Source organism: Neoarius graeffei, chromosome 7 (genome assembly GCF_027579695.1).
Source record: "Neoarius graeffei isolate fNeoGra1 chromosome 7, fNeoGra1.pri, whole genome shotgun sequence".
Taxonomy (NCBI): Eukaryota; Metazoa; Chordata; class Actinopteri; order Siluriformes; family Ariidae; genus Neoarius; species Neoarius graeffei.
In genome coordinates this window covers 21,440,982-21,466,468 of record NC_083575.1, presented here as the reverse complement: position 1 = coordinate 21,466,468, position 25,487 = coordinate 21,440,982, and the positions used below count along the sequence as shown (strand labels likewise).

The window sequence follows — 25,487 nt, the reverse complement described above, 5'->3', positions numbered from 1 at the left end:
AGAGATAATGGATGGATGGATGGAATTTCAGCTTGTTCAATTAGGTCTGTCTCTGATAAAGCATCTGGATAATAAAATCCACTTTCACTGTGCTCAGTTGTGTCGCTCATTTTTCAAAGTAACAATTCAGAGCAAAATGAAAACGGCAGAAGCGAGGGAAGCAGTTCCGGGGCCGCATACAGCTTTTTCTGGACCAGATTCAAAAATCCGTATCTGCCCAGTCACATGACTTTTCCCAATGGTTTTATTAAGAGCGTTGTGGGTCCGTACGGGTCATATGATAGTGTATTTAAAGTCTGTTTTATAATGTGTAGTAAGGGCTCAGGCAGCACGGTGGTGTAGTGGTTAGCGCTGTTGCCTCACAGCAAGAAGGTCCGGGTTCGAGCCCCATGGCCCGAGGGCCTTTCTGTGTGGAGTTTGCATGTTCTCCCCGTGTACGCGTGGGTTTCCCCCACAATCCAGAGACATGCAGTTAGGCTAATTGGTGACTCTAAATTGACCGTAGGTGTGAATGTGAGTGTGAATGGTTGTCTGTGTCTATGTGTCAGCCCTGTGATGACCTGGCGACTTGTCTAGGGTGTACCCCGCCTTTCGCCCGTAGTCAGCTGGGATAGGCTCCAGCTTGCCTGCGACCCTGTAGAACAGGATAAAGCGGCTACAGATAATGGATGGATGGATAGTAAGGGCTCCCCAGTCACTTCTAATAATTTCAGATGTTTATTAATCAACAATGCATGTTATACCTTACAACTAAATAATAATTATTGGATTATGAGCAACAGGCTCTTAAGAATCTGCTACAAACATCCAGGATACTTCATAATCCAAGAATTTTTTTAAATTTTTAATTCTGAAATTTAAGTCTGAGAAGTCATTGCCACTCTGTAGAAATCATAAATAGCTTGATCATTTGACACTGAACCCAATTATGATTATTTCTTTCAATGGCGTTTGAAATATGAGCCGCTCCAGCAGATGGCTGTTAATGAGAGATTCCCTTCATGGCTTTTTGGAAGACATCCAGCATGGATTTTTGCCACTTATGAAAGATTAGTTTGAGGAGTGTTTGTACCATGGGATCGATCTTTTAATGATTTTATTAATATGCATTAACCGGTCTTTTTGTTCCGCAGTAAATGCACTGCACTTACTTACACATGTGAAAGCTAAATCAAACATATATTTCAGTCCATTTTTAGCTGCTTACATCATCAATTTTTCATTATCTGCTTTTAGCTTGGAAAGAGACAAGATTCATTTGTTGAGAATTTCTGATGATTAAATGGCAACCGCTGATGCACACAAGTTTCCACAGCTGGGGAGCAGTTGTTAGTGATGATGAATCATAGCAGTAATGCACACTCACTATCCACTTTAATAGGAACACCTGCTCGTTTATTCAGTTCTCTAATCAGCCAATCATGTGGCAGCAGCAGTGTATAAAATCATGCAGACACAGGTCAAGAGCTTAAGTTGATGTTCATATCAAACATCAGAATAGGGAAAAAAATTGTAATCTCTTTGACTTTGAAGCAGGGCTTTGAACCGGTTCAAGGAACGAAAACGAAAACTGGGAACTTTTTCTATTTCACATGGAACAGAAACGAAACCAGAAACTTTATTATTTTTTATGTTCCGGAACAGAAACGCTTATTAAAAATAATGGTAACCGGTTAATACCGGTTTTTATTTCGTTCCTCAAAGTTTCCGTAGCCTACAAATAAAAAAAGTCATTCTTCTCCTGCGCAAGTTTCTATGACCCGCTGGGGTTCACTTCCTGTGTGATGTTCGCTGACTGAATGGAGAGCGCGGGAGGGTGGACTACTATCACATCTCCACATCTTAAATAAGAGGTAAATATTGCAGTCTATCGTTATTCAAAAACGTCAATTTCAAACACGATATCAATATATTTGTCCACGTTAATGAGAGGCTCGCGAACATTAAATGACGTTAACCTCTGTTAGCCTATCAGTGCATAGGGCCTGACTAGCCTTTGGTAACACACTAAACGAATTATCTTTCATTTTTGGCACTTTTTCTGTTTGTGTAGATGGGAAGACATACTGAGAATCCAAATCGCCAACATTTGAAATAATAATTGCTTTGAATTATTTCTTGTCTTATTTAATGAAGGTTGTAATAGAATTAGCCTACATTTGGCTTAAGCTGGATGAGACAGAGACATAATTTTATAGCCATTTGTTAAACAGCTGACAGGGAACGTAATTAACCGTTCCGGGAACGAAATTTTTTTGTTCTAACTGGTTCGGGAACGTCTATTTAATGGTGGAACCCAAAACCGGAAACGTTAAAATTCCGTTTCTGTTCGGAACGAACCAATAGGAAAAAAATTCTGGTTCAAAGCCCTGCTTTGAAGTGAGACGGCCTTTCAATTTCATAAAACTGGTGACATTTAGTTCCATCTGAAATTTGGTCATTGTGGTATGGGTCCGTCTCAGAAACTGGTCTCTCATTTGGGACATTATGGTCAAAAAACAAATTTTCTAATTTATTTTATTATTTTTTTTTGCATTTACCTAACACAATGTTTCTTTTGTCATGTTTAATAAGAATAAAGATAGCATCTTGCTTTATCTGGCCTCCACCATGGAAAATTTTTTAGATTACAATTCACATGCTTTTGTAAAATTGATTTACATATAAAATAACTACATCATGAAGAATTAAAGCCCCTCCTTCACAGATGAGTGAAAATATTGAATAAATTTCCTCTTTTTGATTGCTTGCGTTAAAAATGCCAAGTTATGATGACTGAATTGATTATTCACTTAAATATGAATAATATGATACATTTTGGGTATTTGATATGGCGAAATAGGACACAATGGAAAAATCAACAACACACCGGAAAGATGAGAATAACGGCGCTGGTAAAAGAACAGCGACTGTACCGGCTGAAGGTCGCGCGGGTCTCTGCTGCGGCACGTGAGCAACGGGACATCACTACCGCACCGGACAGAGCGCGAGGTGGGAGCGGGGCAAAATGACTGCCCATAGATTCTATCATAAGTTCGATCTAAATTGACCATGGTTGCAAAATATTGGCCAAAAATACGCAAACACTACGAAATATGAAAGTAAGATGAACTAGAAAAGCACTCGGAGAGCGCAGACCTCCGCCAAGAATCCTTTAAAAAATTCCGGGATCTAGTCGGTGATCCGGCTCACCGCTAAAATTTAATGGATTGTTACTTGTGCCCAGTCACACCTCTGGAAAAAATTTCAGAGCAATCCGTTCATAACTTTTTCCGTAATGTTGCTAACAGACAAACCAACAAACAAACAAACCAACGCTACCGAAAACATAACCTCCTTGGCGGAGGTAAAAAGAAACATTCTATTGCCTTACACTGCAAGACTAAAACAAAATAAAACTGTCAAACCTTACCTTTTCAGTGATAACGTCCGAACAGATCACTCACGTAACAGAAAGACCGCAAATGGAAGCACAATCAACTTCTAACTGTTGGAGTGGAAAATTCCATTCTACACATACAAACTGTTAATGTGTGTCCTTCCCCGCACACAAATAACACGCTATGGTAAAAAACAGACCACAACTCATTTTATAGCTCAGAAATTCATACAAGACCAGCTACCATCGTAACATATTCTGTAAGAAACATATTCTATACCTAACTTTCAGCTTTCGTTTTAAAAAACTAAATCGCAGATTTATAACTACATTTTTATATGGCGTAGTGATTTTTAGTTCCTACTTTCGGTGAGGTAGTGACCTCGACCCTGAGGCTTTCCGTTTAGATCAAAACACACGATCGTATTGGTTTTGGGTTTGCGGAAAATGGAGTTACAACGGTGATCAAATATTTTGCATGATGTTTTATTACGGTTATGATTATTCTGTGAGTGCACCAATCCTCAGGTGCATAAAGTTACAACTTAAAATACAATTAGTGATAACTAGACTTTTCAGTGGACTACAACCTTTTTAAGGGAATGCGATATAGTCAACCATTTATCATGTCCCAGATCAAGCTGCCATTTTTCCACAAATTTGCAGAATTTTTGCCAAATTCTGAATATTCACATCAAAGATTTAGTTTTATCTGTATTATTTCTTTCATCATTTTATTTCAAATTAAAACCAACATCACGATTCAAAACTGTATAGTTTATTGACTGTGAGTATATTTAGTGGGGTACCCCACAGGTGGCTTCTCCAGTGAGGAGAGGGAGGAAGATCCTCCTTAAAAATTCTAAGAATAAAAAGTTGAAATTGTCTTGACCAATTTAATGAATTGCTGTCCTTGAATATTACTATTTTACTGCCAAATACGACATGTACATTATATTCGTTTCTCTGGGTGAAATTACATTAGCACCCCCTATCGCTCGCTATTAGAAATTACTGCACGGAGGATCTTCCTCCCTTCGGCTCCCATTCACTCCGATTCAAACAGTCTCCGGCACTGGCGGCTCGTGGTTAACATAGACTTCAATGAGAGAGAGGAGGAAAATCCTCCTCTAAGAGGGTGGGACTAGCTAAGAGATCTGACAAGTGCTACAAAATATCAACCAATAGGCTGCAGCCCTAGTTGCGCAATGAACCAATAAGTAGAGGCCTTAGCTGCCTGGGGGGAGGGGTTATCTTATCAAACTTAACTTCTAGATCCGGTGACTCGGGCACTTCGGCAGTCAGAGTGAGAACGGCGAGGTGGAAGTGGATTGACTATGTTATAGATATTCTACGAATAAAGTAATGGAAACAGAGGACGTGGTGAATGTTTTGCTTGCAAAACCCTTCCATGGGCTGAGCTACAGTGAAAAATTAGCCATCAAAGCAGCAGGTAGACCAACCCCTAAAATCGAAATCACAAAACCCAATGGCAAAGGCAGTACAGTGAATGCTACATGGTTTGCTAGGTACACATGGCTCACTGGTAGCGTTACCACCCATCGATTATATTGCTGGCCCTGTTTGCTAATGAACAATGCCAAATCACAAGCGTGGAGTGTTCATGGTTTCAATGATTTAAAAAATCTAGATAGGGCAACCAAACGCCATGAGAAGTGTCAAGACCACGTTGGTGCTGCTATCTGACTGTCCTTACTAGGCACCATGCCAATAGATAGGGTGGTAGACGAGGGTGTGCGGCTGCAAATCCAGCAGCACAATGCTAAAGTGAGTCGCAATAGAGAGGTATTAAAACGTCTGATAGATGCAACAGCCTACCTAGGCATGCAAGAGTTGTCACTGAGGGGACATGAAGAAGGGGGGAATTCGGACAATAAGGGCAATTACAGGGAGCTAGCGGAGGTTATTGCTCGCTATGATCGTGTTCTGGCAGAGCATCTGGAAAGTTCGACTGTCTTCACAGGCATGTCAAAAACAATCCAGAATGATCTAATATCCGCTATAGCTGGTTCAATTAATTCAGAAATCCAAAAGCAACTTAACACGGCACCCTTCTTCTCGTGGCAAATCGACGAGACCACAGACATAAGCTGTCATTCACAGCTGTCTGTCATCTTGCGCTATGTCGATAATCAAGGTACAATTCAGGAACACTTTCTAGGATTTTTTGATGTGTCCAGTGGTAGCAGTGCACAATCCTTGTTCGATTTCATGCAGACTGAGTTGTCAGGTTTCAATTTCAAGGATAAACTTGTCGCTCAGACTTACGATGGTGCCGCGGTCATGGCCTCGGACTTGAATGGCCTTCAGGCTAAAGTGAGAGAATTGGCTCCCTGTGCAACATTTGTCCACTGCTATGCACGTCGCTTAAACCTAGTTTTAAGTCAGGGTGTTAAGACCATTCCCCAAGCAAAATACTTCTTTGCTCGCTTGGGTGGCTTCACGTCTTTTTTTCTCCAAGTCCAGTAAGAGGGTTTCTTTACTCGAGGAGTTCAGTTGCGCCCGCATTCCCCGGAGCGCTCCCACTCGCTGGAACTTTTCCTCTAGGGTCGTGAACACGGTTGCTTCAAATTATGACGAACTACTTCAGATTTCCGAGAACATTACTGAGCGCCCAATGATGGATGATGAGACAATACGTTTAGCTGATGGTTTGAGGTCGAAAATGCAAGAGTTTGAATTTGCGTTTTTACTCTTCACTTTTGAGCAGTTGTTTTCGCACACTGACGTGGTGTTTGACATCTTGCAGCACAAATCCATGGATGTCGCCTTTTGCAAACGGCCAATAGAGAATCTCCTGCAAATATTGGATGAGCTAAAAGTACAGAGCGCCTTTGACAAAATCTACGCCAGGGCTGCCTCTCTAACAGAAGACCCTGACTTGTCTCACAGGGTCAAAAGAAGGCTGCTTAATCCCCGTCAGTCCTACAGAGCACTTTATGATTCCATCCACGACAACTTGCGCACTCAAATAACTCAGCGCTTTCAACACCTCGACCGCTTGCGCTTCATGGAGCTTTTGGATGCAGCGAAATTCGACCCGTTCAAAATATCATTTCCTACGCAGCTACTGTCAAATTTGATGGAGACATATGGCCACCTTTTTGATCAAGAAAACCTGAGAATCGAACTGCAGCATTTTTATCACAATGCAGAAATAAATTAATCAAGAAAACTTTGCGATGCCCTTGGCTTCATGAAGTCCAGCGGTCTTGATGGGGCGATGCCACAGTTGTACAGGCTCATGTCCCTGATTGGAACAATTGGCGCAACCTCTGCAGGGGTTGAAAGGAGTTTTTCGTGCCTCAAGAGAATTAAAACGTACACACGCAACGCAATGGGGCAGGAGAGATTAAAACATCTGGCCATTATTTCAATTGAAAAAAAGATTCTCAAGACACTCCAAAAAGATCCAGCGTGGTACGATCAGGTCACAGATAGATTTGCAAATCAGACAGCACGGAGAATTGACTTGATATACAGTATAAATAGGGAGCCTCAATCAGTTGGCCTGAATCATTCCTTAACATCAATGTTTGTCTTAAACACGGCTATATCCCATGTAAATAGTTGTGAAATAATGTTATTGTTGTTCTTTTACTTGTTGACTGTTGCCAGTTGTTTGACACCGTGGAAAGGATGTTAATGAATTATTCAGGAAAAACTATTATCAACTCAACCCGTGCGTGTAACTATAGCCGATCCAGCAGGTGCGGTCGCATTGGGGCCCGTGACCTTCAACCAAGCATTCCTTCCTCCCTCACTTTTACAAAAGCCAGCCGCCACTGACCCCCACAGTACCCAGTTTCTGAGACAGACCCATATACGTTTATTTATGTAATATCCCCAAAAAAAAAAAGGCCATTCTGTGGCTGGGAAGTTATTTAATTTGAGGGGATTTCCTAGCAAATAATATGCATGGAATCGCTCGCTTCGCGCAGTCAAGCAGACAGAGGAAGTCCGTATGCGCATGCACAAGTTTACCTTTCGGTGGCATCTCTTGGGTTTTATGGCAGCTGGCATCCAGTGTTGCATTACTGCCATCTACAGGTTTACCTTGACCGTGCACTGACAGTTACATCATTCTGTCGCTAAAGGAACAGCTGATCACACTGAGGTGCTCGCTGACCACCGATATTTATTAGTTTGATCCTGCGTTTCCTTTCCTTCGCAACATAACGTCTTTTCTTCTCACTTTCCGTTACTGTAGTCGGTCTTTCACGTTTCATTCGCATCCTCCAGTTTCCTCTCCTGTTTCAAATTTGTATCCCATAATGCCTTGCACGAACGGGGAAAGCCCACCACGTGATGCATGATGTAGTCTCTTGGATTGCATCACGGTGAAGCAAGGAATAATACCGGAGAATTTAGGGCCACGTGGCCCTAAATTCATTAATTGTTCTATTAAAAAATAACAATAAAACTCGAAGTCTGATTCGAATTCAGTAGCTTTTGGTCACTAAACAAAAATAATTGGGTGTTGGGGAAAATTCTTTTTATGACATACACTTGAAAAATCTGAATGTCAGTCTACCTATAACAGTGGCATGGTTGATAATAATAACAACAACTAGAAAAGCACTCGGAGAGCGCAGACCTCCGCCAAGAATCCTTTAAATAAATCCGGGATCCAGAAGGTGATCCGGATCACCACCAGAATTTAACGGATTGTTACTTGTGCCCAGTCACACCTCTGGAAAAAATTTCAGAGCAATCCGTTCATTACTTTTTCCGTAATGTTGCTAACAGACAAACCAACAAACAAACCAACGCTACTGAAAACAGAACCTCCTTGGCGGAGGTAATAATAATAACTAGAATGCATTTCCGGAGAAAATGCGAAAGTGTGTTTGCTCAGGTGCGCCACCATGGCTACCCGGCAAGAGAGGCGACCGCACGCCCACACGACAAGTTTTGTGTCAACACGCGAAATTTTGGCCAAGACACAAGGTGGATTCTCATACGGAGATGACAGCGTGGCAAGGTTCTTTACAGGGACATCCCAGAGCATCACTAACATGAAAATTTAGATGTAATTCTAAATCTGTAAAGAGATATGACCCAAAACATGTTTATGCTCATTGTGGTGCCCCTAGTGGCCAAATGACGCCAAATTTGATGAGGGTTCATGAACTGGTGCCGAAAGTCATCTCAACAAATGTGGTCTTGATACGTCAAAGCGTTTCTGAGATATGAGCAAAAATACGTTTTTGCTAATTGTGACGCCCCCTACTGGCCAAATGACACCATATTTGATGAGAGTAGTTTGGATGGTGTCCAAAGTCATGCCAATAAATATGGTCTTGATATGTCAAAGCGTTTCCGTGATATGACCTCACTTCCTGTTTGGTGGCTTTGCCATCGAATTTGATTGGCTGCCACGGGCGAACGCTTCGACATATGAGAGCGAAACGAATATCATTCATTAGGCATGGACTGGAGATCATGTGTGCCAAGTTTCGTGATGATCGGACAAAACATGCGGCCAGGGTCACTCTACCTTCACTTTGGACAAAATTCAAAATGGCGGAAAATCTAATTAGGCGGAGAATGATGTCATAGGGTGCATTGGAATCGTCTAGCTCCAAGGATTCCAACAGCACCAGACTTATGAAACTCGGACACACGGATCAAAAGTTACGTGCATGAACGCATGTAAGACTGTGATCAGTTGGTGGCGCTAGAGCATGAGATGTACCAACATGAAACTTGATAAAATCAATCAGGGTCCACTCCTCTATCAGTGTACCAAGTTTCATGACTTTACACCTTATGGTTTGGCCTACAGAAGGAAAAATCTGTTTTTTGAGTCGTGCGCCCATTCATTTCAATGGGGAAAAAATTAATCCTTTAAAAAAATCTGGGATCCAGAAGGTGATCCGGATCACCGCCAAAATTTAATGGATTGTTACTTGTGCCCAGTCACACCTCTGGAAAAAATTTCTGAGCAATCCGTTCATTACTTTTACCGTAATGTTGCTAACAGACAAACAAACAAACCAACGCTACCGAAAACATAACCTCCTTGGCGGAGGTAATAATAATAATAATAATAATAATAATAATAATTTATAGCTCACAAGCTGCATTAATTTATGATTGCCTGCAGATTACAGAATTAACTAAAACTATCTACTTATTAAAAACTAAATGTACGATAATGTAGAAATTGAGCTAAAACTGCAATAAAATTGTGATAAAGATAAATACAAAAAGATCATCAAGATTCTAATTAGATCTTAATTATAAATGCTAACTATAAAAGTGAGTGTATAATGAAAGGAAAATGAGCCTTTTTATGGAAGTATTTGCGAAATACAATTTAAATATACTTGTTATAAATATGACGTACATTTACAACCCCGATTCCAAAAAAGTTGGGACAAAGTACAAATTGTAAATAAAAATGGAATGCAATAATTTACAAATCTCAAAAACTGATATTGTATTCACAATAGAACATAGACAACATATCAAATGTCGAAAGTGAGACATTTTGAAATTTCATGCCAAATACCGGCTCATTTGAAATTTCATGACAGCAACACATCTCAAAAAAGTTGGGACAGGGATAATAAGAGGCTGGAAAAGTTAAAGGTACAAAAAAGGAACAGCTGGAGGACCAAATTGCAACTCATTAGGTCAATTGGCAATAGGTCATTAACATGACTGGGTATAAAAAGAGCATCTTGGAGTGGCAGCAGCTCTCAGAAGTAAAGATGGGAAGAGGATCACCAATTCCCCTAATTCTGCGCCGACAAATAGTGGAGCAATATCAGAAAGGAGTTCGACAGTGTAAAATTGCAGAGTTTGAACATATCATCATCTACAGTGCATAATATCATCAAAAGATTCAGAGAATCTGGAAGAATCTCTGTGCGTAAGGGCCAAGGCCGGAAAACCATACTGGGTGCCCGTGACCTTCGGGCCCTTAGACGGCACTGCATCACATACAGGCATGCTTCTTTATCGGAAATCACAAAATGGGCTCAGGAATATTTCCAGAGAACATTATCTGTGAACACAATTCACCGTGCCATCCGCCGTTGCCAGCTAAAACTCTATAGTTCAAAGAAGCAGCCGTATCTAAACATGATCCAGAAGCGCAGACATCTTCTCTGGGCCAAGGCTCATTTAAAATGGACTGTGGCAAAGTGGAAAACTGTTCTGTGGTCAGACGAATCAAAATTTGAAGTTCTTTATGGAAATCAGGGATGCCGTGTCATTCGGACTAAAGAGGAGAAGGATGACCCAAGTTGTTATCAGCACTCAGTTCAGAAGCCTGCATCTCTGATGGTATGGGGTTGCATTAGTGTGTGTGGCATGGGCAGCTTACACATCTGGAAAGACACCATCAATGCTGAAAGGTATATCCAGGTTCTAGAGCAACATATGCTCCCATCCAGACGACGTCTCTTTCAGGGAAGACCTTGCATTTTCCAACATGACAATGCCAAACCACATACTGCATCAATTACAGCATCATGGCTGCATAGAAGAAGGGTCCGGGTACTGAACTGGCCAGCCTGCAGTCCAGATCTTTCACCCATAGAAAACATTTGGTGCACCATAAAACGGAAGATACGACAAAAAAGACCTAAGACAGTTGAGCAACTAGAATCCAACATTAGACAAGAATGGGTTAACATTCCTATCCCTAAACTTGAGCAACTTGTCTCCTCAGTCCCCAGACGTTTACAGACTGTTGTAAAGAGAAAAGGGGATGTCTCACAGTGGTAAACATGGCCTTGTCCCAACTTTTTTGAGATGTGTTGTTGTCATGAAATTTAAAAGCACCTAATTTTTCTCTTTAAATGATACATTTTCTCAGTTTAAACAATTGATATGTCATCTATGTTCTATTCTGAATAAAATATGGAATTTTGAAACTTCCACATAATTGCATTACGTTTTTATTTATAATTTGTACTTTGTCCCAACTTTTTTGGAATCGGGGTTGTACTACATGGACAGCAGTAGAAAACTGTGGCATGAAAACTTTTTTCATTTACTCATGCAGGCTATATCATTCCTCACCCCTCTGGCTGTGATCTTTGTGGTGAAGATCATACGACGAACAGACAAGACCGAAATCAAAGAGGCATGTTTGGGTAAGTCCAAGAAAAATAAACTTTGACCTCTTCTACCAATGGTTGTTTTCTTTGGAACTTGAGAATAATTATTACTGTTTGCTTGTTTCTTTGCTGAGAACCAATAGCAAATTTATTGTGTTTAAATATTGCTAGCCTATAAAGGGTCACCACTACATCACGCTCTTCCTCATCAATGACTTGAAGCAGATTGTAGATGCTATAGTGCTCTATATCCTTTATTTTTTTTTTACTAATTTTGTTATTGGTAAATCTGCACCATCAAAGGAGAGTGCATTGATGCATAACATGACAATAATTGTTGTTTTATTCTTCTTATGGTTGACTGACCTTTATAGAAAACCTTTATGGTAAATGTAAGCAAGCATGTTTTTCACATTGCATTTATATAAGTTATGTGTGAACATGTGAAAAACACAGTATGAAGGTGTATTTCACCATGTTATGGCTTGAAATTGCACTTGTGAATTCAAGTAAGCACGTGTAATCTCATGTAAATAGGTGATTTAGGATATTAAAAAAAACCTACATGGGAAAATTAATGTGAAAAATGAATCACATGTGAAAAAGTAGAACCTCAGGGTCGATGTCGATGCCCAATATGTGTACCATGTTACTGTTAATGTTTCTAATGTCTCGTCTCATCTCGTCTTCTTCCGCTTTATCCGGGGCCGGGTTGCAGAGGCAGCAGTCTGAGCATGGAAGCCCAAACTTCCCTTTCCCCAGACACCTCGGCCAGCTCCTCGGGAAGAACACCGAGGCGTTCCCAGGCCAGCCGAGAGACATGTTTCTAATGTTTCTGCCAGAAATGCCCTTACCATGTACTTCAAACAAGAAGGAAGCTATTGAAAAACAATTTCAGACATTTGACCCTGACCCCTAAATTTTTACTACAAGCACTATTTTTTTAAGATATTGCTCTAACAAGAATCATGACAACCTGAAAACATAATGCCTCCACCACCAAGTGGTGAAGGCATAAAAATAAAAACTATTGCCCTATTTGTAAAAATTAGCATTTAAAAAGTAACTGAAACATAACATGTGAAGTGCTGAGAAATCACATGTGAAGTTCATATGAATTGTGTAATTACATGTGAAGTTTGTGTGACTTTTCTGTAAGGATAGACACATGGCTTTTTTTTTGTTGTTGTTGTTAACATGCAGCCCTGTGCATATGTTTCTCATCCTCAATAGAGTACAGCATCAACATCTTGAGCAGTTCTTAACCTAAAGCTAGCCACACACTACGCCGATTTTCAGCGTACCGAGCCAACTGAAGTCGCGAGTCAGGCGTAAAGACTAGTTTTCGATGGTACCGACTCATCTCACAGCCGATTCGAAAAACTAATCGGGAGCCAGAATGATCGGCGAGAGTCGCTAGCAATAGCCAATCATATCTTTCGCATATAACACGTGACATCATTAAACACAATTTCTAGCGCGAGAAATACGTGTTGGTAGCACCTAATGCAGGTATATACTGTAATTCCATAGACTGAAGCTTTATCCATAGACACAGTGGGCTGGAAAGCCACTCTGCTCAAGTTGTGTGGCTGAATTCCAAATCGCTTTAACTCCCCTATATAAGTGCACTATTTAAGGTTGGGAATAATAGCTCATGCAGCCTAGATAGTGCGCTACATATTCCATGTTGTGTCATTTGTAATTCAGCCTGTAGCATCTTCAAGTGTTGGATTTAACAGTAACTATATCCAATAGCCAATCACAAAGCTATTAAGTTGTCACGTGATATTTAGCGGAATGTTTGTTATGATGCTTAGTTCGCATAATCTCGTTTGGTGTCGCTTCAATCGCAACTGCACTCGTCAACAGTCGTGAGTTAGTCGGGGATATGTGCGTGCCCTGTCGGGAGTCGGCTCTGAAATGGGTCGGTTCGGTACCGCGTGGATCGGCGTAGTGTGCGGCTAGCTTTAGACAGATAGATACTTTATTTGTCCCTGTGGGGGTATTGATTTGCAGCACGATCACAAGGCATTTCATCACAAGTCATCAGTAGATGTACTCATACACATACCTTGCAACAGATTAGGCTGGTCAAACAGCTGGACATCCTGCTTATTATTATATGTATTCTTTGTTTAAAAAACTTAATGGCTTGTGGAACAAATGACAATTTGGATCAATTTTTAGTGAATAGAAGTGGGGCAATATTTGTCTCCATGACAATATTGTCTCCACGACCTCGGGATCATGCTCGATGACAAACTCTCCTCCTCAGCAAACATCGCTGCAGTAACCCAGATGTGTAGATTCCTCCTCTACAACATCTGAGGATCCACCCTTTTCTTACCACCTACTCTACTCAGCTCCTGGTCCAAGCACTGATCCTCTCCCGCTTGGACTACTGCAGCTCTTTCCTTGCTGGCCTTGCAGCTTCTGCCATCAGACCCCTGCAGCTCATCCAGAATGCTGCAGCTTGTCTGGTCTGCAACCTCCCTTGCTCTTCCCATATCCCCCCTCTGCTTGCTGACATGCACTGGCTACCTATCACAGCTCACATCAAATTAAGACATTGGTGCTAGCTTATTAGACTCTCAAGGGGTTAGGGCCAACATACCTCCAGAGTCTGATCCACCCCTACATGCCAGACAGATCTCTACACTCCGCTACTACTGGTCGCCTGGCCCCTCCTACTCTCTGCTCATGCCCAGTCCACTCAAGACTGCTGTCTGTCCTGGTTCCCCATTGGTGGAATGACCCTCCCATTGAGGTCAGAACTGCTGACTCCCTGACCACCTTCAAGCGCAGACTGAAAACTCACCTCTTCAGGCTGCACCTCTCCCCTTCTTCCCTGTCCACTGTGTAACTGCGTATTGGTCTTGACCAGCCCAGGCTGTGTATGGTCTCGCCTGGGGTTAGCCGTTTTGAATTCTCGATTTAGTTATACTTTATATGGTTGGTTTGTTTCCTTAGCTGGTTGAGTACTGGTATTTCAACAGCATATTACACTAGGTATTGCTGTCACTTGTTCAGTTGGCACTAGAACTTTCTTGTCTAGAGGTTCAGCATTTCATGTACCTGACTCTTGCACGCCTTATACATCACTCTGGATAAGAGTGCCTGCTAAATGCCATGTAATGTAATGTAATGTAATGTAATGTATTGTCTCCCGGATGGCAATAGTTCGACAGAAGAGGCAAAGGGGTGTCTCTTATCACCCTCAGTGTTTGCCTTATTCATTATTCTGTCTCAGTAGATGCATTCCAGACTTGGTAATGAAATCCCTGTCAATTTACATCTCCAGTTTAGGCTAAATGTTACCATTAATTACCATTTTTCTCACAGCCTTTTTCTGTTCCTCAGCAGCATTGCCAAATCAGCAGATAATGCAGAAGACCAAAACACTTTGAACAAAAGGACAGGAGAACATCTGAAGCATTTTGTTATGGACAATTTCTTTTTAAAAGTACATTCTTTGTTGTTAGTGCTTATGAGGTCACTCCACCAGTCCCATTTAAGCTTATCCTCGAACACAATGCCAAGGTACTTGTACATGTAATTTGTAATAGCTAGGGTTAGAGGATTGCAGCTTTTTGAAATTGATGGACATTTCCATTGTTTTAGTGGTGTTAGGAGAAGGTTTGTTTACTCATAAGAGTTTAGGAAGAAGTTTAGAACTGGTCCATGCTCTTCCTCCCCATCAAATAGGAGGCTCACTAAGGCAGCATCGTCTTCGTACTTATTAGGGAAGGTGCTAGTGCAAGAGTTGGTATACAAAATAAACAATAAAGGTGATGAAACACGTCCCTGGGAGGAGCCTGTGCAAGTGGTCATTTTGACCTGCTGGATTCTCCAGCTCAGAAAATTAACAATACATGAAGTTCAACCAGCTTCAAGTGAAAATTCTGTAGCCAATATATCTGCTGAAGTATTGGCTTGAATCGTATTAAAAGGAGATGAAAATCCCAAAAGAAAAAAAAAGAATCTCAAGGTGAGTGTGTAGTAAAGTCAGAATTGCATCTTGAACTCCCCTGAACACTGGTGCTAGCTCTTCCACAAATATTGTTCAGGCCTGGGCTTTTTCATGGATTACAGCCTCTAAAAAGCTAGACAGTGGCAGCCTCGGCACTATTGCCACTCTCAAAGTGACAAAAGAAGGTGATGTACTGGTTTGCCATCTCCAGTCCCTCACTGCCATGCAAGACAAATGTTGGTTTTCCCCTGCCCTTGTCAGGAACATTGTTCATGGTTTTAATTCCCTGCCATGTCTCTCTGAGATTGCTGGATGCTAGAGTGGCCTCTTTTGTTTGTACAGTGGTGCTTGAAAGTTTGTGAACCCTTTAGAATTTTCTATATTTCTGCATAAATATGATCAAAAACATCATCAGATTTTCACACAAGTCCTAAAAGTAGATAAAGAGAACCCAGTTTAACAAATAAGACAAAAATATTATACTTGGCCATTTATTTATTGAGGAAAATGATCCAATATTGCATATCTGTAAGTGGCAAAAATATGTGAACCTTTGCTTTCAGTATCTGGTGTGACCCCCTTGTGCAGCAATAACTGCAACTAAACGTTTGCGGTAACTGTTGATCAGTCCTGCACACCGGCTTGGAGGAATTTTAGCCCGTTCCTCCGTACAGAACAGCTTCAACTCTGGGATGTTGGTGGGTTTCCTCACATGAACTGCTCACTTCAGGTCCTTCCACAACATTTCCATTGGATTAAGGTCAGGACTTTGACTTGGCCATTCCAAAACATTAACGTTATTTTTCTTGAACCATTCTTTGGTAGAATGACTTGTGTGCTTAGGGTTGTTGTCTTGCTGCATGACCCACCTTCTCTTGAGATTCAGTTCATGGATAGATGTCCTGACATTTTCCTTTAGAATTTGCTGGTATAATTCGGAATTCATTGCTCCATCAATGATGGCAAGCCGTCCTGGCCCAGATGCAGCAAAACAGGCCCAAACCATGATACTACCACCACCATGTTTCACAGATGGGATAAGGTTCTTATGCTGGAGTGCAGTGTTTTCGTTTCTCCAAACATAACGCTTCTCATTTAAACCAAAAAGTTCTATTTTGGTCTCATCCATCCACAAAAGATTTTTCCAGTAACCTTCTGGCTTGTCCACATGATCTTTAGCAAACTGTAGATGAGCAGCAATGTTCTTTTTGGAGAGCAGTGGCTTTCTCCTTGGAACCCTGCCATGCACACCATTGTTGTTCAGTGTTCTCCTAATGGTGGACTCATGAACATTAACATTAGCCAATGTGAGAGAGGCCTTCAGTTGCTTAGAAGTTACCCTGGGGTCCTTTGTGACCTCGCCGACTATTACATGCCTTGCTTTTGGAGTGATCTTTGTTGGTCGACCACTCCTGGGGAGGGTAACAATGGTCTTGAATTTCCTCCATTTGTACACAATCTGTCTGACTGTGGATTGGTGGAGTCGAAACTCTTTAGAGATGGTTTTGTAACCTTTTCCAGCCTGATGAGCATCAACAACGCTTTTTCTGAGGTCCTCAGAAATCTCCTTTGTTCGTGCCATGATACACTTCCACAAACATGTGTTATGAAGATCAGACTTTGATAGATCCCTGTTCTTTAAATAAAACAGGGTGCCCACTCGCACCTGATTGTCATCCCATTGATTGAAAACACCTGACTCTAATTTCACCTTTAAATTAACTGCTAATCCTAGAGGTTCACATACTTTTGCCACTCACAGATATGTAATATTGGATCATTTTCCTCAATAAATAAATGAGCAAGTATAATATTTTTGTCTCATTTGTTTAACTGGGTTCTCTTTATCTACTTTTAGAACTTGTGTGAAAATCTGATGATGTTTTAGGTCATATTTATGCAGAAATATAGAAAATTCTAAAGGGTTCACAAACTTTCAAGCACCACTGTAGCTGTACTTGTCGAGTTGTATTTGTCTTTTAATCTGTCTCTGTTTCTTTTTATTGTTTCATCCTGGTTTCTGTAAACTTTTTTAAAAAAAATCTGAATTATGAGACACTTTAATTTGTTACACCGCCAAGGCTTATCATTAGGATAAACTTTAATGTTCTGAGTAAGTATCAGTCTACACAGATACTGATGTCGTCAGAGACTGATCATTTAATATCAGGGCGATTAAAGACCTCCCATAATATGCAGCTGAAACATCTGTGCAGAGCCATTATACTGTCATTGTTCCACATTTTGACAGACCTTTTGTTTTTGAAAACTCACTCTAGCAGCATCTGTAGAGTCTCTAGTATGTGCACAGGCACTTTTTAAACAGAACAATTATTAAAATCTCCCAAAGTAAACTTGGATGAATCAGGTGAAAGTGACTCAAGTTTCTGTGACAGTTTAAAAATAATCTTTGGGTGTGTGTGCATATATATATATATATATAAAACTGAGAAGAAAATTTAAGGAAATTCCCTGGGTAGATAGAAAGTTCAAAGGGACATACGGTACACAACAGCTCAGTATCAGGGGTACACAGATGCTCTCTCACCACAACTGCCTGACACCACTTGTCCTGGATGAGGCCGCCTCTGTGACCCTTCCTGGTGATGTTGGGGTCTCAGTTGGTCCCAAACTCCAAGAAACCTGAAGGCTCCTCCTCACTGGACGTGTTGCTGTCCACCAAGTCTGAATAATTACCAAGACACAGGTGCTCCAATATTCAAACAGGTAGTGAGCGTTGGCTGACAACTCGGCTTCACTTTCAGGAACTGTGTGTTGGTGAGCAGGGTAGTAGGCAGAGAGAGGTTGTTTTTGAACCTCTTCAGTCGGTGACTAATACCACCCTTTCATCGATGTTTTCACTTCGTCCATGTCGTACCTCTCTTTGGATTTGTTCTAAGATTGTTTGTTTGGTATCAAATCTATAATGGTTGAACAGTCCAGAGATCTGTGATTGCAGAACAACAAAAATAATTCTCTGTTGTATTGGATTTCACAGGGTAAAATGGTAAAAATCAACATACAGTCCAATCACGCACCACGAATCGAAATCCAGAGTTGATAGTTCAGCGCAGGCAAGGTGGGTGTAAAGAGCCTAAACAACACAATAAAAACATACAAATTCCAAGTGTGAAATACAGCAAGGCAACCACAGAGCAACACCTCTGTGTAGGCTTCCCTTAATGGAGAGCAAGATCAATATTTTGAATAGTTTTTATTCTCAAGGGAGATCAGTTTCAACTTGGCGATTCTCATCCTCAAGTATCAGCGCTTGAATGATTGCAATCCTCAATCCTAGTCTGCTCGTCATGTATTATTTGTATATGCATATATACATATACACAACCTCTCTCCCTAGCCACTTCTATCTGGAGGGTGGTTCAAAGCATTTTGAAGTGCACAGAAGCCTCCTGGCTTTTCACGCCCATGTTAGTAAAGGATTCCAGTGTGTTTGATCAAGAGGAGAAGAAACTCCTATATAGGGAAGGGAAGTTCTCTTTGCTGACTAACTAACTTTTGCTAATTTCTAGCAGTACTTGCTGCTGAGATATTCCCTTTGTCCCATAGCATAGATGGCTGGTTTTTAATTGCGTAAATAGAGAAACATGAACATTAAAGCTAAGTCAGATGGTCCAGGAAACAATGCTTAGTTTCGACAGATGTGAGCTTGATTGTAGCAGAAACCTTTTATAAGTTACCCAAGCATGGTGATGACTTTGCTGTTAGTACTCAGCAAAGAAAACAACTCTAATGGTGGCCATCCACTCAATCATAGAACCATGGTTACATATGAAACCTTCTGTTTTATCAGGGGTGGCACGGTGGTGTAGTGGTTAGCACTGTCACCTCACAGCAAGAAGGTTCTGGGTTTGAGCCCAGTGGCTGATGTGAATTTTGAAGTGCACAGAAGCCTCCTGGCTTTTCACGCCCATGTTAGTAAAGGATTCCAGTGTGTTTGATCAAGAGGAGAAGAAACTCTGTGTGGAGTTTGCATGTTCTGTGTGGAGTTTGCATGTTCTCCCTGTGTCTGTGTGGGTTTCCCCCACAGTCCAAAGACATGCAGGTTGGGCTATTTGGTGGCTCTAAATAGGTGTGAATGAGAGTGTGAATGGTTGTTTGTCTCTATGTAATCAGCCCTGCGATGACCTGACAGCTTATCCAGGGTGTGCCCCACCTTTTGACCACAGTCAGCTGCAGTGGCGGCTGGTAGTCTTTCAAACAAGGGAGGCTGGTCAGTTACGATATTTCCAGATTTTAAAAGAAAAAACACATCAATTTTGCCCATACTCTTGCCTCTGATCTGGCTGATTGTTGGCAGGGTCACAAACTGTGAAATAACAGGTTCTTTTGGCCCATTAGCCTACTATCCAATATACATGATGGTGGTGTTGGGGGGGGGGTATATTTGAACATTTTATATTTTAAAATTGTGGCATGTTGTTTAAAAATTGACCTCGGCTGTGTTTTTGTTTAAAAATGTTTTCCAAATTGTAGCGTTGTTTAATTCATATCCAGAAAAATATATATTCCAATATAATATACTCAGCATAAACATTTTAAATAGATTCTATATTTTTGGTCCATCCATGACATATTACTAAAGTAGCCTATTTACTGTTGTTGATGTGGGTCACTTGCTGTTAGCCAATTCACTTTCTCGTACCAGGAGAGCTGAAAGGAACGAGTATTATTCCCTACCTTTTTCACCAAGTCAATTTGAGGCGTTGGTCTGCCCTGCTCTTTAATTTTTTCCTCGAAAGGAAGACTGGCAAATGGCTTCGCCAAAATTAAATCAGCAATGCTTGGCATCCGTGCGCAGCTTTCTTGCTAGCTGACTAGCCCCCTCAAGTTCAAGTTCAGTCACTCAAACAAACGAAATTTCTGGAACTAAGATAGCAAACTTGACAACACTATATTTACACTTTATTTACAATGAAAATATATACAAACTAAAAAAGCTGGTAGAAACCGTATGTAATGAATGAAATTGAAATGTAAGCCGATCTCTTACAATACACCACAGGACTTGCGAATCCGCATGGGACTGAACTGATGTTGCCAGATACTGCTGACGTTATCCAGCCCAAAATATGTTCAAAACCCGCCAAAATGCACTTAAAACCGCCCAATCGGGCGGGAAACCGCCCAATCTGGCAACACTGTACCGCTGCCTGTCTATAGTTGAAACGAGCTGTCAATCAAAGAAAATATCTGGCCGCTTTCACCAATCACCAGTCTCCTCGCGGAAAGCTTTGCCATGTCCCTCCCATGTGAGGCTCGGAGTCCGTGGGTGGGCATTTTCGCAGTATTTGTCCAATAACCGTCTTGCATTTTGAGATTGAAAAGCGCATAGCTCCCAAATGCCATTGAAGTCCACTGAGGCTGGGCTGCATCGCGCTGTCACGAGGGGGAAAAACTCACGCACACATTAGGCGAACTGGGGAAAGTTATAACGGAATGATTTCACACTGTAGTTGGGTTGAGCACATATATTTCTATGATTCTGGATCTGAAATAGCAATATTATAAGGTCGGCTATAACATAAGCCTAGCACAATTCATCCTACACGATGTTCGTCATTTTTAGAGGAGGCTGAGCCTCCCTCGTTGTCTTAGAGCAATCGCCCGTGGTCAGCTGGGATAGGCTTCAGCTTGCCTGCGACCCTGCATAAGATAAGCGGTTACGGATAGTGGATGTTTTTTCAAATCTTGGATGTGCACAAAATATATAATGTGTACAGTAACTTGTTCACGTTATTGAAGTGATCAAATCATTTTGTGATTTTTGGGTTTTGTAACTTGTTAGAATGAACTATAATGGAAAAATGAAATATTCATTGAAGTCGAAATTACTTTTAAGCAGTTACAGATAATCCACTATACACTGCTGATTTTCAAGTACAGTTACACATTACAACTCCAAACAAAATGCATGCATTATTAATTAATTAATACAGCTCCTCAAATTGGTGTTTCTCACAGAGGACAAGTTGTCGTCTTCATGCTTAATATGAATTCTGTTAAGAAGCTAGACATTTCATGGCAGTGTGGTCTTGAGTCTTTCGTTTAAATTCAGTTTAATTTTTTTTTTTTGGCTGGATGTGTTTGACTCAAGACTGTATGTGCTATGTATTGCTTTGTTTGTACCAATGCTCAAAAAAACCTGAAGCACAACAGAAACCATTAGGGTAGAAAGCTGAACACAAATCCAATTAAACTAAGCCAGAGAGAAAAATCTATTGCTTGGTACTTCAGAGATTAAAACCTTACACAGTTAAATATTATGATTATAGTGTCAGGAAAGCATAAAAACAGATTTTATTACAGTAAACAAGAGCTGTAATTTTTTTGTCATAAACTTAGGATGGTATATTGGCAGCATGATGCAAGGGGTGAATTTGTTCTGTCTGGGATGTGATTTCTATGCCTCTTTGTAACAACCTGCTACTCGGTGAATGTAATATTATAATATCTAAGGGGTAAAGTGGGTACAGGTGACAGCATTGTATTAAGAGTACAGTGGTGCTTGAAAGTTTGTGAACCCTTTAGAATTTTCTATATTTCCGCATAAATATGACCTAAAGCGTCATCAGATTTTCACACAAGTCCTAAAAGTAGATAAAGAGAACCCAGTTAAACAAATGAGGCAAAAATATTACACTTGGTCATTTATTTATTGAGGAAAATGATCCAATATTACATATCTGTGAGTGGCAAAAGTATGTGAACCTTTGCTTTCAGTATCTGGTGTGACCCCCTTATGCAGCAATAACTGCAACTAAACGTTTCCAACAACTGTTGATCAGTCCTGCACACCGGCTTGGAGGAATTTTAGCCCATTCCTCCGTACAGAACAGCTTCTTGGATTAAGGTCAGGACTTTGACTTGGCCATTCCAAAACATTAACTTTTCTTCTTTAACCATTCTTTGGTAGAACGACTTGTGTGCTTAGGGTCATTGTCTTGCTGCATGACCCACCTTCTCTTGAGATTCAGTTCATGGACAGATGTCCTGACAGTTTCCTTTAGAATTCGCTGGTATAATTCAGAATTCATTGTTCCATCAATGATGGCAAGCTGTCCTGGCCCAGATGCAGCAAAACAGGCCCAAACCATGATACTACCACCACCATGTTTCACAGATAGGATAAGGTTCTTATGCTGGAATGCAGTGTTTTCCTTTCTCCAAACATGACGCTTCTCATTTAAAGAACAAAAGTTCTATTTTGGTTTCATCCGTCCACAAAACATTTTTTCAATAGCCTTCTGGCTTGTCCACGTGATCTTTAACAAACTGCAGACGAGCAGCAATGTTCTTTTTGGAGAGCAGTGGCTTTCTCCTTGCAACCCTGCCATGCACACCATTGTTGTTCAGTATTCCCCTGATGGTGGACTCATGAACGTTAACATTAGCCAATGTGAGAGAGGCCTTCAGTTGCTTAGAAGTTACCCTTGGGTCCTTTGTGATCTCGCAGACTATTACACGCCTTGCTCTTGGAGTGATCTTTTTTGGTCGACCACTCCTGGGGAGGGTAACAATGGTCTTAAATTTCCTCCATTTGTACACAATCTGTCTGACTGTGGATTGGTGGAGTCCAAACTCTTTAGAGATGGTTTTGTAACCTTTTCCAGCCTGATGAGCATCAACAGCGCTTTTTTCTGAGGTCCTCAGAAATCTCCTTTGTTCGTGCCATGATACACTTCCACAAACGTGTTGTGAAGCTCAGACTTTGATAGATCCCTGTTCTTTAAATAAAACAGGGTGCCCACTCACACCTGATTGTTATCCCATTGACTGAAAACACCTGACTCTAATTTCACCTTCAAATTAACTGCTAATCCTAGAGGTTCGCATACTTTTGCCACTCACAGATATGTAATACTGGATCATTTTCCTCAATAAATAAATGACCAAGTATCATATTTTTGTCTCATTTGTTTAACTGGGTTCTCTTTATCTACTTTTAGGACTTGTGCAAAAATCTGATGATGTTTTAGGTTATATTTATGCAGAAATATAGAAAATCCTAAAGGGTTCACAAACTTCCAAGCACCACTGTATGTTGATATAGCATCACAGGACAGAAATTACACTGAAAATAATGAGTCCGAAGAGTTTTGTCAACCAATGTCAGTTAACATAATTGTGCATAAGCTTACTTGTGATAAAAATGGATTGGCCTTTTCGTCCAGATTTTTGTAATGATAAATTAACATTACAGTATATCACAAGACTGTGGTCTAGTAGTGATATGATTAACTCGTTTCATCCATATCCACATTCTTTATCCCAAGAGCATGCATATTTAAACTTCACTTGTGACTTGTCACAAATCTGGGGTCTCATTTATCAAATGTATGTATGCATAGTTTTGTACGTAAATCTTGCATATGCATGTCTTAGTGTATCAAATGGGATTTATCAAGTGCTTTCTCAACTTTTGTAAATATGTGTGTAAATTTTCACAAGAGCTGCTAGTGGTAGAAAAAGATAATAGCAGGTAAACTGACTATGTAGAGCTTCTCTAATCACGTACTGTCAGATATCAGCACAACCAAGGGAGTTATTACTGATTTCAGTGCTCACAAGATGCAGAAAAATGACAGATGGAACATAAAGTGAAATCATATAAAAGGAACATTTAAACATTGATGAGCATCATGCCTTGTTTGAAGATTTGGTTCATGCAGCTTTGCAGAGGGAATGTGTTTTTAGTAACTCTGTGCAAAGACTGAGCAGTGGCTCATCAGTTGATTTTGTTTTCGCAGCGCAGTTTTAGTTGATCTCTATTCTCATCAAGTCAGTTTATTTGTATAGACAACAGCCATTGTCGCAAAGCAGCTTTAAATAAAAATAAAAATTTTAAAAATATGAATTAATAAATTGATTCCTAATAAATGTATTTATCCCTGATGAGCAAGCCTGAGGCAGTGATAGCAAGAAAAATCTCCCTCAAACAACATGAGGAAAAACCTTGAGAGGATCCAGACTCAAAAGGGAACCCATCCTCTTTTGGGTGATAACAGATAGTGTGATGAGAAATAACTCACTTCTATAACAGTGTCCTGTACAATCACAAAGTAGAATTGTGTAACCAGGAAATTCATTATAGTTTTAACATGAAGTCTATTTTATTGAGGTTATCAACTGTTCCTTGATAGAGACTTGGGTGCAAAACTGTTCATGACAACCGCAGTCCTGAAGTTATCATGACAGTTGTATTCCTCGGCCATCGTAGCAAAACTGTAAGTGTCCAGAGCCATCTTCTAAGTGTATCTTTGACTGGGGCTGTCTTCTGCAGGAATGACGTAATTAGACTCCAGCCAGAAGTAGGGCATCAGAATGAATCAGGCAGGGCTGAAGAACAGGAGATGAAACCATTGCTATTAGAGCTGGGACTTGAGCTCAGCCAAAACTTAGCCAGACACCAAAAAAGCAACAGGGCAAAGGGTTTTGCAAGGGATTAGTGGCAGGGTGCCAGGTCACGCCATTGTGTGTAGCTATTGATGTTGATTTTAAAAATAAATAAGTAAATTACACAGGGAAATGAATACTTAAAGGAGATATGCAGAACCATGGCCTCACTTTTTGTTTATAAATAGTGCTAGACAGTACTAACCACTACACCACCGTGCCGTCCAATATCTCATCTCATCTCATCTCATTATCTCTAGCCGCTTTATCCTTCTACAGGGTCGCAGGCAAGCTGGAGCCTATCCCAGCTGACTACGGGCGAAAGCCGGGGTACACCCTGGACAAGTCGCCAGGTCATCACAGGGCTGACACATAGACACAGACAACCATTCACACCTATGGTCAATTTAGAGTCACCAGTTAACCTAACCTGCATGTCTTTGGACTGTGGGGGAAACCGGAGCACCCGGAGGAAACCCACGTGGACCGCCCAATATAGTAATTTTTATGATTAAAATGATTCATATAGGTAGTGGTCTGAGTGAATGACCTTGACATCTGTGTCGTCACAGCAGGAAGACTATCGGTTTCATCACCATTTGCGCTATACTAAAACACAGAGCTA

At 40.8% G+C, this 25,487-nt stretch overlaps 1 protein-coding gene across 1 annotated transcript in view; it reads left to right on the top strand.

Annotated features, from left to right (window-relative positions):
• plpp4 (phospholipid phosphatase 4) overlaps positions 1 to 25,487 on the top strand; it is a 378,904-nt gene that overhangs the window by 257,851 nt on the left and 95,566 nt on the right. The window contains exon 3 of the mRNA XM_060925399.1: positions 11,421 to 11,511. Within this exon, the coding sequence (XP_060781382.1) occupies positions 11,421 to 11,511 (91 nt within the window). The remainder of the gene's footprint in view (positions 1 to 11,420; positions 11,512 to 25,487) is intronic.